At 35.9% G+C, this 13,277-nt stretch overlaps 1 protein-coding gene across 1 annotated transcript in view; it reads right to left on the bottom strand.

The window, feature by feature from the left end:
* LOC135210418 (glutamate receptor ionotropic, kainate 2-like) overlaps positions 1-7,309 on the bottom strand; it is a 17,402-nt gene extending 10,093 nt beyond the window's left edge. Inside the window, exons 1-6 of the mRNA XM_064243318.1 lie at positions 7,268-7,309; positions 5,750-5,853; positions 4,893-4,983; positions 3,224-3,382; positions 2,513-2,660; positions 1-58 (exon numbers count right to left, since the gene is read on the bottom strand). The exon at positions 1-58 is cut by the window's left edge and continues 160 nt beyond it. Coding sequence (XP_064099388.1) covers positions 1-58; positions 2,513-2,660; positions 3,224-3,382; positions 4,893-4,983; positions 5,750-5,853; positions 7,268-7,309 — 602 coding nt within the window. The remainder of the gene's footprint in view (positions 59-2,512; positions 2,661-3,223; positions 3,383-4,892; positions 4,984-5,749; positions 5,854-7,267) is intronic.
* Between the last annotated feature and the right edge of the window lie 5,968 nt (positions 7,310-13,277).

Below are 13,277 nucleotides of genomic sequence, written 5' to 3'. Positions count from 1 at the left end.
AGGAGCCACGTGATGACGATGACCTTCCCTCCGTCAAATTTCGGCAGCCAGGTAGAACCTGCAGAAGGACGGTTCGGGTGGTCATCATTGAGGGTATTCTGTATGCTAATTTACAGGACTAGAATGATGGTCTTCTGTATGTTAATTTACAGGACTAGAATGAACGACTTCTTTATGCTAATTTACAGGACCAAAATGAAGGTCTTCTGTATGTTAATTTACAGGACCAAAATGAGATTGCATTTGTTAATGCTTTTGGAATTCAGAAACTTTAGTTAATGAAATGGCTGCATTATGTTTCGTGAGTGTGTACGTGAGCGAGTAGCTTCATTGAACACTTTTATGAATTTCTTAATGAAATGGCTGCATTATGTTTCGTCAGCATCATGCCTCCTGAGTGTGCACGCGAGTGAGTAACTCCAATAAAAAATTTGATTAATTTATTTTGATAATGTAAAGACTGGGAGACACAATAACAACAAAGCTAAGGTATTATAATATCTTCCTCGTCATCACACAAGCGTGCCACAGCTCTTTTCTATGAGATAATTTTCACCTTATGAAGAGTACACCATTAATTTTTACTGAATTTGTACCTATATCAAAGATATGGAAATAATAACGAACGGAATAAGCACTATATTAGTACGATCTCATCACAATATTTCGTCTTTATGAAGAGCATTTAAGTCACACGAGTTAACAGAAATTATAAATACTAGCAATTTACCAATCCTTACTGAAAGCATATTCATCTGCTGCTCCATATAAGTGACACAGAAGTGTCTTTTAACTATTATGTATGATAAATTCGTAAAGTAACTAAGTCTACGGGGATAACCGGCCCCGTTTCAGGGAATCCCTTCTCACCCCCACCCCCTTCGGAGGAGGGTAAGGTAGGATGAAAATGAAATCTCATTATAAACCATCTTGGGGGTCCCCACTATAACCCTGTCAAGTTTCATGCCCATCGGACCAGCCGTTTGGCCATGATTGAATGACAGACGGACTGACAGACATAACGCCCATTATATATTACTAGCAAATTTACTCATCTACAATGGGTGATAAAATACGGGTGCAGAAGTGAAAAATTTATATGTACTATTTGTTCAGCAATATTAAAATAAGGGCGATTACACGAATAGTCTCTCTCTCTCTCTCTCTCTCTCTCTCTCTCTCTCTCTCTCTCTCTCTCGTAATGTAATTTAAGGGACGATCACTGAACGCAGAGAAATTCTTATTCGTTGTTGTTTCCCCTCTTTTAATGATATTCTCTCTCTCTCTCTCTCTCTCTCTCTCTCTCTCTCTCTCTCTCTCTCTCTCTCTTAAAGTAAGTGAAGGGACGATCAATGAACGTAAAGAAGTTCGTATTCATTATTGTTTAACCTCTTTTAATGATTCTCTCTCTCTCTCTCTCTCTCTCTCTCTCTCTCTCTCTCTCTCTCAATGTAAGTCAAGTAACGAAGACGGTGATGGGATTATCGGATTACTTAGCTCTCAAATCACAAATTTTCTCCTCTCTCTTTCTCTCTCATTTTTCGATAGCAAGATAAAATTATAAAATTGTAGTGCATTAATGTCGTTAAATGGCTCTCTCTCTCTCTCTCTCTCTCTCTCTCTCTCTCTTGTCGGTGACTTTCATTTAACGGAACAGGGATCTTGATTGGTTCGTTTCTTTGTCAATTACTTTGCACGGTGATACGAATAATAAAGTATGTATCTTTCTTTTCATTATGTTACTGCAAAGGCGCCACTTGTATGTCAGTGCGTTATGGCTACTGATAAATGCTCTTATGATCCTGTGTCTTCCAAAAAAGAGTAGAAAGTAGGAACTTGTCAGTTTCCTTTTTATTATGTCCATTGGCAGGATCGAAATTCCGAAGCAACATTACCGGGCAGTACTTCTTCAACGTTATTTTGTGCACTGGCAGTCCCGATGGATTTAAGTTATTCAAAAAATCTTGCGGATATTGATGATAATTTTCATCTTCTATTGTGTCCGAGCTGAAATATTCGCGACTTTCTCCGGAAAGTTGTACAGAAATTCTGTATGAAAAATCGTAAAGTAACTAAGTCTACGTGAATAGCCAGCCTCGTTTCACGGCCAGAAACAGCTCCGTTTCAGGGAATCCTTTCTCACCCCCACCCCCTACAAAGGAGGGGGTTAGGTTGGATGAAACTCCATTACAAACCATCTTAGGGGTCCCCACCATAACCCTGCCAAGTTTCATGCCCATCTGACCAGCCGTTTGGCCGTGATTGAATGACAGACAGACAGACAGACAGACATTACACCCATTATAGTATGATAGTAAGATCTGAGTTTTGAGTGAGCGAATTGTATTGATGTACGGATGTGGATTCGTGCGCTTCGCACCGTTATAGTCACTACGTCATCAAACAAGCGAAAAGTCCGTACGGACACACAAAGCCATCTCAATAGTTTCCTTTTTCAGAAAACTAAAAAAAAAAAAAAAAAAAAAAACTTTATAAAAAAACATCATCTTACCCTTTTGAGACAGCGACTGAATTGCAAACTTGGAGGCTTTGGAAATGATGTCGTTTTCTCGCTCCTCAAAGCACCTCGACTCTGCCCAGACCAAGAAGGACATAGCCACAGCAACGCCGAAGATGCTGAGGAGGATCAGAGACCATACCTGTAAGGTCATGAGAGGTCACCCACCCCTTCGTCAGTCAGAGCTTTTGCTAGGTAAGAGTTTTAAGTTTTATGCAAATTGGCAGTATGGGTACAACACCTCTAATTACAGTATATTCACATCAACCTTGCATTTGATGTCTAGGCCAATTCCTTACGACGCTTCTGATTGGCTGTTGATGAACCAATCACAGGGCTGGAAACTCTCCTCAGTCTCCCTCGAGAGTTCACATAGGCAGGATGCATGTTCCACCTCTCCTGAGAGATACGTTTGAAAAACGTATCCCTGAGGGGAGATGGACCATACATCCTGCCCATGAGAACTCTCTCGAGAGACTGTGGAGAGTTTCCAGCCCTGTGATTGGCTTATCAACAGCCAATCAGGAGCGTCGTAAGGGATTGGCCTAGACATGTGAATCTATTATAGCCTTGGTTAATGTAAGAAAGGATGGCGCTTCATCTCGGCCTTGAGAGTTTTCCCTTTTTTTTTTTAAGATTACGAGACTATGAAAAACAGAACTGATACAGAGTAAAGAGTATCCAGAGGTCATCTCCCCGACTTACCAAAGGAGTGAAAGGTTTAACGAATCCGGCGACGTCGTTGGAGAGCTTCGGCCTGATCATGAATATGGCGTAGTAATCGCCATACACAGGAACTGTGAAGTCGCAGACGACCTCCCTCTCGTCTGTTGCGAAGAACGGACCCAGGGCGAACTCCACCTCCTGCAGGAGACAACGCCTTCAGACTTTCTAGAGCACCTTACGATCTGCCACTTTTTCTGGTAACATTCATAAAGGGTGTCCATACAGTCCCAGCACCATTACAAGTATTTATTGCTTGCAATGGTACTGGGACTTTATGGACACCCTGTGTATTGTGACTTTGACTTTCGACAATCTGCATATTGAACCAAACAAAAACTTCTCTCAGTTTTCTTCCGAAGACTGAAAAATAGACTCGCAAAATCACTGTGTATCACGTGTTTGCTTATAAGTAATTACATTTTATTTTACTCCACACTCGAGTACTTTCAGGCCCCTATTAGATTGGGCCCTGAAAGTACGTGAGTGTTGAGTATAATAAAATGTAAGTACTTATAAGCAAACACGTGATACACAGTGATTTTGTGGGTTTCTTTTTCAATAATCAGCATATTATTCATTATTATATTTACTACCTTTCTGAATCCAATTACAAATTAAATCTTGCCTACTTATCAGAGTCAGACAGAACATGGCATGTTTTCTTAGAGTAGTACCAGGAAAACTTCAGTATTTTATTTTATACCGCCACTGTAAAAAAATAAAATAAAATAAAATAAAACTACGACCATTAACCAATTTCGAAATGAAAATAAAGACGAGAAATTTTCCACGACACGAATCCCATTTTCCTTTTAATAAAAGATATATATTCTGAGTAACGATATCAAAAATACAATTAATAATATTTTGATAGCATCGTTGTTCCAATACTGGAATGATCAAAGAAGAAACATTACTCGCGAATAACAATATTGAAAATACAATGAATAATACTTCAATAACATCGTTGTTCCAATGCTGGAATGATAAAAAAAGGAAACATTACTACTCCTGAATGATCCTAAACTTCAATAATAGACGTAATCCATCCCGAAGCGATGAATATTTTGATCCACTAGTCCTCACAACTAGGAATCCATTTGCCATTCTTGTCTGTCACCTACTATACACGAGAGATTGAATAACAATATTAAAAATACAATGAATAGTTATTTTAACATCGTTGTTCCAATACTGGAATGATCAAAAAGGAAACATTACTCGTGAATGTTCCTAAACTTCAATAAAAGACGCAATCTACCCACTAGCGATGAATATTTTGATCCACCAGTCCTCACCACTTGGAATCCATTTGGGTTTCTTGTCTGTCACTTACTATATACGAGAGATGATTCTATTCTTCCTAATTAGCGAGTGAATATCTCTTACTTCTCTCTCTCCAGCATCCCAACCATGCCAATGAACGAACCGTTCAGATGTCACCTACTATAAACAAAGAGATGCCTCTTCTTCCTAATTTACAAGTGAATATATCTTTTCTGGGTTCGACCTGTGTCTGCCGGTGAAAAATCCCTGTAGCTCATTTTTCAAGTATAAATAAACTTGAAAAATGAGCTACAGGGATTTTTCACCGGGCGACACAGGTCCTCCTCCAGAAATATATTTTTCCTTCGTCAAAATCCCTTACTGCTCTCTCCAACATCCCAACCATGCCAATGAACGAGCCGTTCGGAAGGCGGGCGCTCCACAAAGCATCTTCCGGCCTCAGGATCTCGTAGCTTGAGAGAAGCAGGGGAGAGAACAGGGACATCATTTAATAAAATAAATAAGTAAATAAATAAATAAATAAATAAGCAATGAAATAAGGGGCCAAGCGACAAATTATCAAGTAGATGGATAGGCAAATATAAAAATATAGGATCATGTCAAGATTGTCGAACTCGCTGTTTTTCAAGAGAATGTTGTACCACTTTGATTCATATGAATACATAAGTACATATTATACAGATATACGTATGTAAATATATATATATATATATATATATATTATATATATATATATATATATATATATATATATAGCATACTATATGTACATATATATGAATCAAAGTGATATAATAGTCTTGAAAAATGTACATGTTATATATATATATATATATATATATATATATATATATATAATATATATATATATATATATAAATCAAATTGGTATAATGTTGTCATGAAAAATAGTGGGTTTGCTAATCTTGACATGATCCAAAATATAATTTCGTATAACATCATTCCTTTATTGGCAGAACTAAGAACGATCTCAGTACTCTAATATTGAATAATTGGGATTTATCTTGGCAGAACTAAGATGATGAAAAATCACCTAAAAAAAGAAAAAACTCACCTAAAGGAAAAAAAATTCACCCAAAAAAAGAAAAAGCTCACCTGTAAAAAGAAAAAATCCACATAAAACAAGAAAAAAAAACACTTAAAAAAAACTCGCGTAAAAAACTCACCTAAAAAAAAAAGAAAAAAAAAAAAACTCACCTGAAGCCCATCATAGCCGAAAAAAGTTCCAGGAAATGTCCCATAGGACCCCCGATGCTCAGGCTGGTGTTGTCCTTGAAAATGAGGTTGGTGTATGGAACCCACTGAAACAGACCAATGCAAAGTGGATCAAACTACCTGTAATGGGGTCATACTTAAGCATCAACTTTAACATTTAATAAGATATGGACCGAATGTGAAATATTTAGCAACAAAATCAAAGTCGTTAATCATCTGAGAAGTCACTCATATATATAAATTCATGGATGTCCGGGTGTCTGAGAGGGATTTCCATTTCACCCCTTTCTGGACGACAGGTGTCTTGGAGTGCTAGACTGGCCAATGTCTAACCACCTACATAACTCTAACCGTCTTACGTCACTATACAGACCCGTTGTTCAGAAAGGGGTTGGATGGAATTCAGCTTTATGCCCAGAGACATCCATGAACTTATATGAGTGACTATACGAAGGTCTTTGAAAGTAACCGGTAGTTAGACGAGTAATGGGCCATAGTTTCCTTGGTAATAATCATTTTGAATGAGAGACGATAAAGAAACCGGAAGTAATTAATATGATAAATTGATTTTTGTCTTACTTGCAAGGGCATGCTTATGCATTTCATTTGATGTATTTTTATGTCAATAAACTACTTGAATTTGAATTTGAATTTGATAAAGAAACCGGGAGAATGCATTAATTATTCAAGTATACAGACGTGACCAATAAAAGGACCATGAAAATATGGCAATAGTAGTAGCCTACTTAAAAGGGGCTGAGCAAATGAGATTATCATACAGCAAATATAACCATTCACAAGCAAGACGGCTGATTGTATACTAATAATACAGATATTTTTCTTGTGCTAAAGTAATACTTAAGTGCCTCACAAACTTTCAGTGAATTCCCATTTGGATTATTATAGCTTTTAGCCCTTGTTTGATAGTAATATAAGAAGATTGTTTATCAATACTAAAACTTTGCTTATATTGATGACCAAGAAAAATACCGCGTCGAAAAAAATTCTAGTATGTTATACGTAACTTTTTGAAATATTAATTGAAATTCTAAAATGTGGTTTTCGAATATATTTTTAAATCATTCTTTCACCCTTCAGATTGGAACCCCTGAAAAATCCAAAGGCAAGGAAATGAACTCTGAATTCAATAACGGTTTTCATCTCATTCAACGCTTTCGGTTCAAGCATTTTAATCAATACGCCATTGTTCATTTTTAGATTGCAAGATAATAACTCTCTTTTACATTCAGTCATTTCAGCTGAAATAATACAATGGGCAGGAATAATGAAAAGTATTTGGCTTCGCTATCTAAATTAATCTTATATTCTACGAAATGAAATTCAATACGAATCTTATTTTATACCTGTCAAAGATTGCCGACTTAAATTTTCACAATACATATCGTAGTAGTGGGTGCTTATCCTTATGTGCTGAGAACTGACATTCATAATGTAACTGTCATGAGTAGGGTTAGTTATTTATTTTAAGGGAAAACTCACCTCCTCAGCTGCAATCTTTAGATGAGTTCTCTGGTGAGCCATCCCACTAAATGAGCGCTAATTTGGACAGACACGTTGAAACTTAGTAGGCACCGTTGAAGAAGATTGATTTAGATCTGCAATTTGTTAATAAGGAAACGGTTATTATTAAAGCTTTTAATTTCAACAGAAAGCTTATGAATCTCTCTCTCTCTCTCAGCATCAGCTCCAAGATACAACTCAAGAGATAAGAACTGTATTTATGATGCAAGAGGATATTGCAGATACGGAGAAAATTGCAGATTCAGACACAAAATGAATAATTATGATGAAGAAAGATCAAATATTATGGAAAAGTTGGATTTTTTAATGTCAGAATTTCTGGAAATGAAGAAAAGAACAACATACCAGAACAGGAAAGAGACATGGGAAAATCCTTATTATTACCCATATTAAATGAAGGAGAAAACATGCAAACCATCATAGTGATGAATGCGCAGGGTTTAGTTACGAGTAACTCAAAAAGAAAAATAAAGTACTTAGAAGAACTAACCCAAATTGAAAAGAAAATAGATATAATGAATATAAGTGAAACCTGGTATTCCCAAGAGACTGGGAATGACGATCAAATAAAAGGGTTCCAAACTTATAGATCAGATTGAAAAAATAGGAATCAAGGGGGAACCGCAATATATGGGAAAGACAAAAAAACAAGGAAAAATATATGAGAAATATAGTAACTCAGAATGTGAACTAATAACGGCAGAATTTGAATCTGAAAAATTAATGAACATAGTTATATATAGACCCACTAATACTAAAGAGTTTGACATAATAATAGAAAAATTGGATGATATATGTAAAAATCACAAGGACTGGACTATTCTACTATCTGGAGACTTTAACTTTCCTTTCGTAGACTGGAAAGAACGAATAGGAGATTGTGGTTGTATTTATACATATAAAAAAGAGAGTATAGTAGTGCAGAAGATAAGAGGCAATTCAAAAAGCTATTAGATATGCTACTAGAATACAACATTCAACAAATAAATCACCTGCCAACAAGAAAGGAAAATACTTTTGACCTAGTATTTGTGAACGAGGTTAATTATGTTAAAGAAATAATAGTTTATAATGCGAGTATTTCAGACCATAATGTCATAGAATTAACAGTCCATTCCAAAGCAAGTGAAAACAGAGATAAGCAAGAAATGAAAAAGTGGGAAGGATATGGAAAATACAACTTCTACAGTAAAAATATAAAATGGTCAGAAATAAATGATGAATTAAACAAAGATTGGGATAACATTTTCGTAAGTGATGACATAAGGGTAAATACGGAGATATTATATAAAATATTAGAGAAAATAGTGGATAAATATATACCGAAGAAGAAAAGTAAACATCAGTCATGCATACCAAGAGACAGAAGGATCTTGTTCTAGAAAATCCGAAAGTGGAAAAAAGGTTTTGCAAAAGAAAACAAGAGTAGGTGGTGTACTGAAGACAAAGGCAAAAGAAAAAAATGCATGGAAAGTTATAGAACTAAAAAGTAAGATAGAAAATGCAGAACAAAAGATTATACAATCAAAAGAAAATGAAAAATGGGACTTGGAAGAAAAAACCCTGGTAAATATCAAGCAAAACCCCAAACTATTATACTCGTATGCAAAAAAGATGAATAAAAGAAGAATAGAAATAGGCCCTCTAAGAATTGAAGGGAGATTAACGAATGAAAAAAAGGAAATATGCAACATATTGGCAGAACGATATAAGAGAGAATTCACCCCTAGAATTGATAATGAAGATAATGATATAGAAGTAAGGGACAAAACTAGTGAATATTTAGCTGACATAGATATTAATGAAGCTGATATTGTGCAGGCTATTAATGAAATTAAAAATGGAGCTGCTGCAGGGCATGATGGTGTCCCTACTATTTTGTTAAAGAAAGTAGTTCATTCTATCGCAAAGCCACTTGCAATATTATTAAGACAAAGTGTAGATACAGGCAAGATTTATGATGAGCACAAATTAGCATATATTACCCCTACTTTCAAAAGTGGATCAAGACTAGAGGCAAATAATTATAGGCCTGTGAGTCTAACATCACATATTATGAAAGTGTATGAAAGGGTAATGAAGAAAAATTTTATGAAACATTTAATAAAAGATAATTTGTTTAATATAGGACAACACGGTTTCGTACCCGGAAAAAGTACACAAACCCAAAACTTAGTCCACCGTGAGAACATATACAAAAATATGAAAAGCGGAAATGAAACAGATGTGGTTTATCTAGACTTTGCAAAAGCTTTTGACAAGGTAGACCATAATATATTAGCAAAGGAAATTAGAAAACATAATATCGTGGATAAAGTAGGAAGATGGTTAAAAGAATTTTTACACAACAGAAAACAGATAGTTATTGCAAACGATGAGAAACCGGATGAAGCTAAGGTAATATCCGGTGTGCCAAAAGGTACGGCGTTAGCTGCATTACTGTTTGTTATGATTGCAGACATAGACAGTAATGTTAAGGACTCGGTAGTGAGTAGTTTAGCCGATGACACAAGAATAAGTAGAGAAATTACTTGTGATGAAGATAGGAACGCACTACAAAGAGACCTTAACAAAGTATATGATTGGGCAGAGGTAAATAGGATGGTATTTAACTCTGATAAATTTGAATCAATAAATTATGGAGACAGAGAAGGAGCGCTATATGCATATAGGGGACCTAATAATGAGACAATCACAAATAAGGAAGCAGTTAAAGACCTTGGTGTGATGATGAATAGGAACATGTTATGCAATGATCAAATAGCAATTCTATTGGCAAAATCTAAAGCAAAAATGGGAATGTTGTTACGGCACTTCAAAACAAGAAAAGCTGAACACATGATTATGCTTTATAAAACATATGTTCGTAGTCCACTTGAATATTGCAATATGATATGGTACCCACACTATCAAAAGGATATTGCACAAATAGAGAGTGTACAAAGGTCCTTTACAGCTAGAATAGAAGAAATTAAGGACCTTGACTACTGGGAAAGACTGCAATCCTTAAAATTATATAGTCTAGAAAGGAGAAGAGAACGCTACATGATAATTCAGGCATGGAAACAGATAGAAGGCATAGCCGAAAACATCATGGAGCTAAAAATATCAGAAAGAGCAAGCAGAGGTATATTAATAGTGCCCAAAACTATACCAGGAAAAATAAGGAAAGCACACAGGACATTAATCCACTACGCACCAGCATCGATAATGCAGCGTCTATTCAGTGAGTTGCCAGCTCATCTGAGGAATATATCAGGAGTGAGCGTAGATGTGTTTAAGAATAAGCTCGACAAATATCTGAGCTGCATCCCAGACCATCCAAGACTGGAAGATGCAAAATATACCGGAAGATGTACTAGCAACTCTCTGGTAGACATTAGAGGTGCCTCACACTGAGGGACCTGGGGCAACCCGAACAAGATGTAAGGTATGTAAGGTCTCTCTCTCTCTCTCTCTCTCTCTCTCTCTCTCTCTCTCTCTCTCTACTTTTCTATTCATATGAAAAACGATGCATTCATAGGCTGATGGGATTTCATTTGATCTTTAATTTTTTTTTACCCCCAAACGTGCATAATTTAACAAACAAATATTTTACCTGGCGTTATTTATGGGGAAAGCCAAAAAATGAAGAGATCTATCAAAATCAGAAAACCTTTGATATCACCTCAAAAGGAAGGTTAAATCCTGAGAGACCCCAAGCAAACCTATCGGTAGGCCTTCCTTTATCTTTCCCTCCCTAAATATGATGTTGTTATGGGTCCAGTTGCCTCAAATCTCGACGCCCACCTGAAGGTACGAAACTCCTGTACCTGGGAGTATATTTGTAAAAGCGGTCCAAAATTCGGTTTATGATAGAAATTCTGTAATATTGTTACAGTTTTCCCAACTCTAAAAACAAAACAAAAAAATAATTATAAATAAATGAATAAAAATAAAGACTTGTCAAATCTAAACCGCATGACTTGTTCATAATTAGTCTATAAATAGTGACTGTTCATCTGTAATAGAAAATGTCTGAAGATTCCGTATCCTCGTGCGATGACGGGCATATTTAAAGGTTATATTTTACTCCTTGAAGGGAAACCGCGTCACGTTTCACGCTATGTCTACTATGCTCGGTTTTTTTCCATTTGTCCACCCGCCTGTGGTGTTTGCGTAATGTAACACTGCGTCCCTGGCTTTAGATAGTTACATTCAGCTTGCATTCACCAATAATAACAATATCCTATTTCGAATACTAACGGTGTAATTCGCATACAGTAAATTATCAAAACACTTTTCAGTTGCAAATGTACACCAAGATATCCTTTTATTTACCTAAAACTTACGTAACTATCTAAAGCCCGGGACGCAGTGTTACCATACGCAGACACCATAGGCGGGTGAACAGATGGAGATAAACAGAGTATAGGTGAAGGAGCAATGGAGGCGTGCAAACGGTGCTATGGGAAAGTATAAAAATGCGCGAGTTGTTATCTTGTGTTTGTGGCATTTTTCCAAAGGTGAACCGAGTATACAGGACCTTTGCCTGAAAGAAAGCGGGACGCCATATCTTAAAAACTGACAAGAGACTTTTTGATACTGCGAGACCTTTATTCTGTTTGGTAAATACAGCACCCTGGCCAATCTCTGAAAAATGTAAATGCCGCCAGTCCATGGTGCTGGTACGTTAAGTCCACAGATACAAAACATTTTCCAGCATAGAGGACCTTAACTGGGGCTACAAAAACCCCCATTTTATGTTATTTATGCTTTAGATATGATTATACAGTAAAGCAATTATTCACGGAATCTCCTTCATTCATATACGACGAAAAATTCATTTCCCATCGGACGTCGGGAATTTTATCTTGATCAAAAACTAAGCAACAAACTAGGATTACATTTCTTATTGGTTTGACAGTCAGATGACCGCAAAATGCATATCATTTTGTAAATACGATTAATTATTCTGCTTCCATTTTATCCGTGTTCATTGACGATGTATCTCACACGAAAATTTACATCGTGGGTGCGAATGTAGTATCATTTCAGTGTCAACTTGAACGTTCAACTGTTGTTTACAAGCGTAGCAGTCGAACGCCTCCTGAAACTTACTTCCATGATGATGAAACGTGATGTATGTGGATGTATAACGATTCAAAAGTGATCCTACAGGGCATTAGTAACGTATGCTGTATGAATATACAGCAATTAAGAATGTGTTGCCAAAACTATCAAGGTTGAAATCTACAAACTCAAAACAGTATGGTCGGGGTCAACGTTGTCAACCAACATTGTTTCCTTTCGAAAAAGGTGATGACTTCTTAAAGAAAATATATTCATTAGTTTCTCTCTCTCTCTCTCTCTCTCTCTCTCTCTCAAAAACGTTACCTATCTTCCCCCATTTGTCTTCCTCTGTACAATACTTCTTTTTCAGGGTATTCACTTCCTTCTCCTTGTCAACTCTTATATCTCTTTCGCTCATATAAATCCCTGAACTTATAGGATATTAATTATTATCCCAATGTTTCTCCGTATGGTAGATTCATACTTTCAAAATATATGTCTTCGTTTGATTAGTATTAATTGCTTTTACTGTACTGTTTGCATTCTGCTTCTTGTCCAGAGCGCACACATTTCAGACATGGTATATATATATATATATATATATATATATATATATATATATATATATATATATATATATATATAATATATATATATATATATATATATATATATATATATATATATATATATATATGTGTGTGTGTGTCTTCCGTTCGATTTTGATTTAAAAAATGGCATTCAGTGAATAATCTAAGAGATAGTATGGCATGGCATGAACCAATCCTTCAACACAGACATCTATTTATCGAAGAGTCCTTTTGGTTACCTTCGTTCAGAATACTGGCAGCACACATAGTCACCATTGTCTGAGATCACACCGTGAGTTGCCCAGAAATCATTTCAGAATCAGTTT

Source organism: Macrobrachium nipponense, chromosome 39, assembly GCF_015104395.2.
Source record: "Macrobrachium nipponense isolate FS-2020 chromosome 39, ASM1510439v2, whole genome shotgun sequence".
In the NCBI taxonomy this organism is placed as follows: Eukaryota; Metazoa; Arthropoda; class Malacostraca; order Decapoda; family Palaemonidae; genus Macrobrachium; species Macrobrachium nipponense.
Note: the sequence above shows the minus strand (reverse complement) of the source record. Positions and strands in the feature narration are given on the sequence as shown.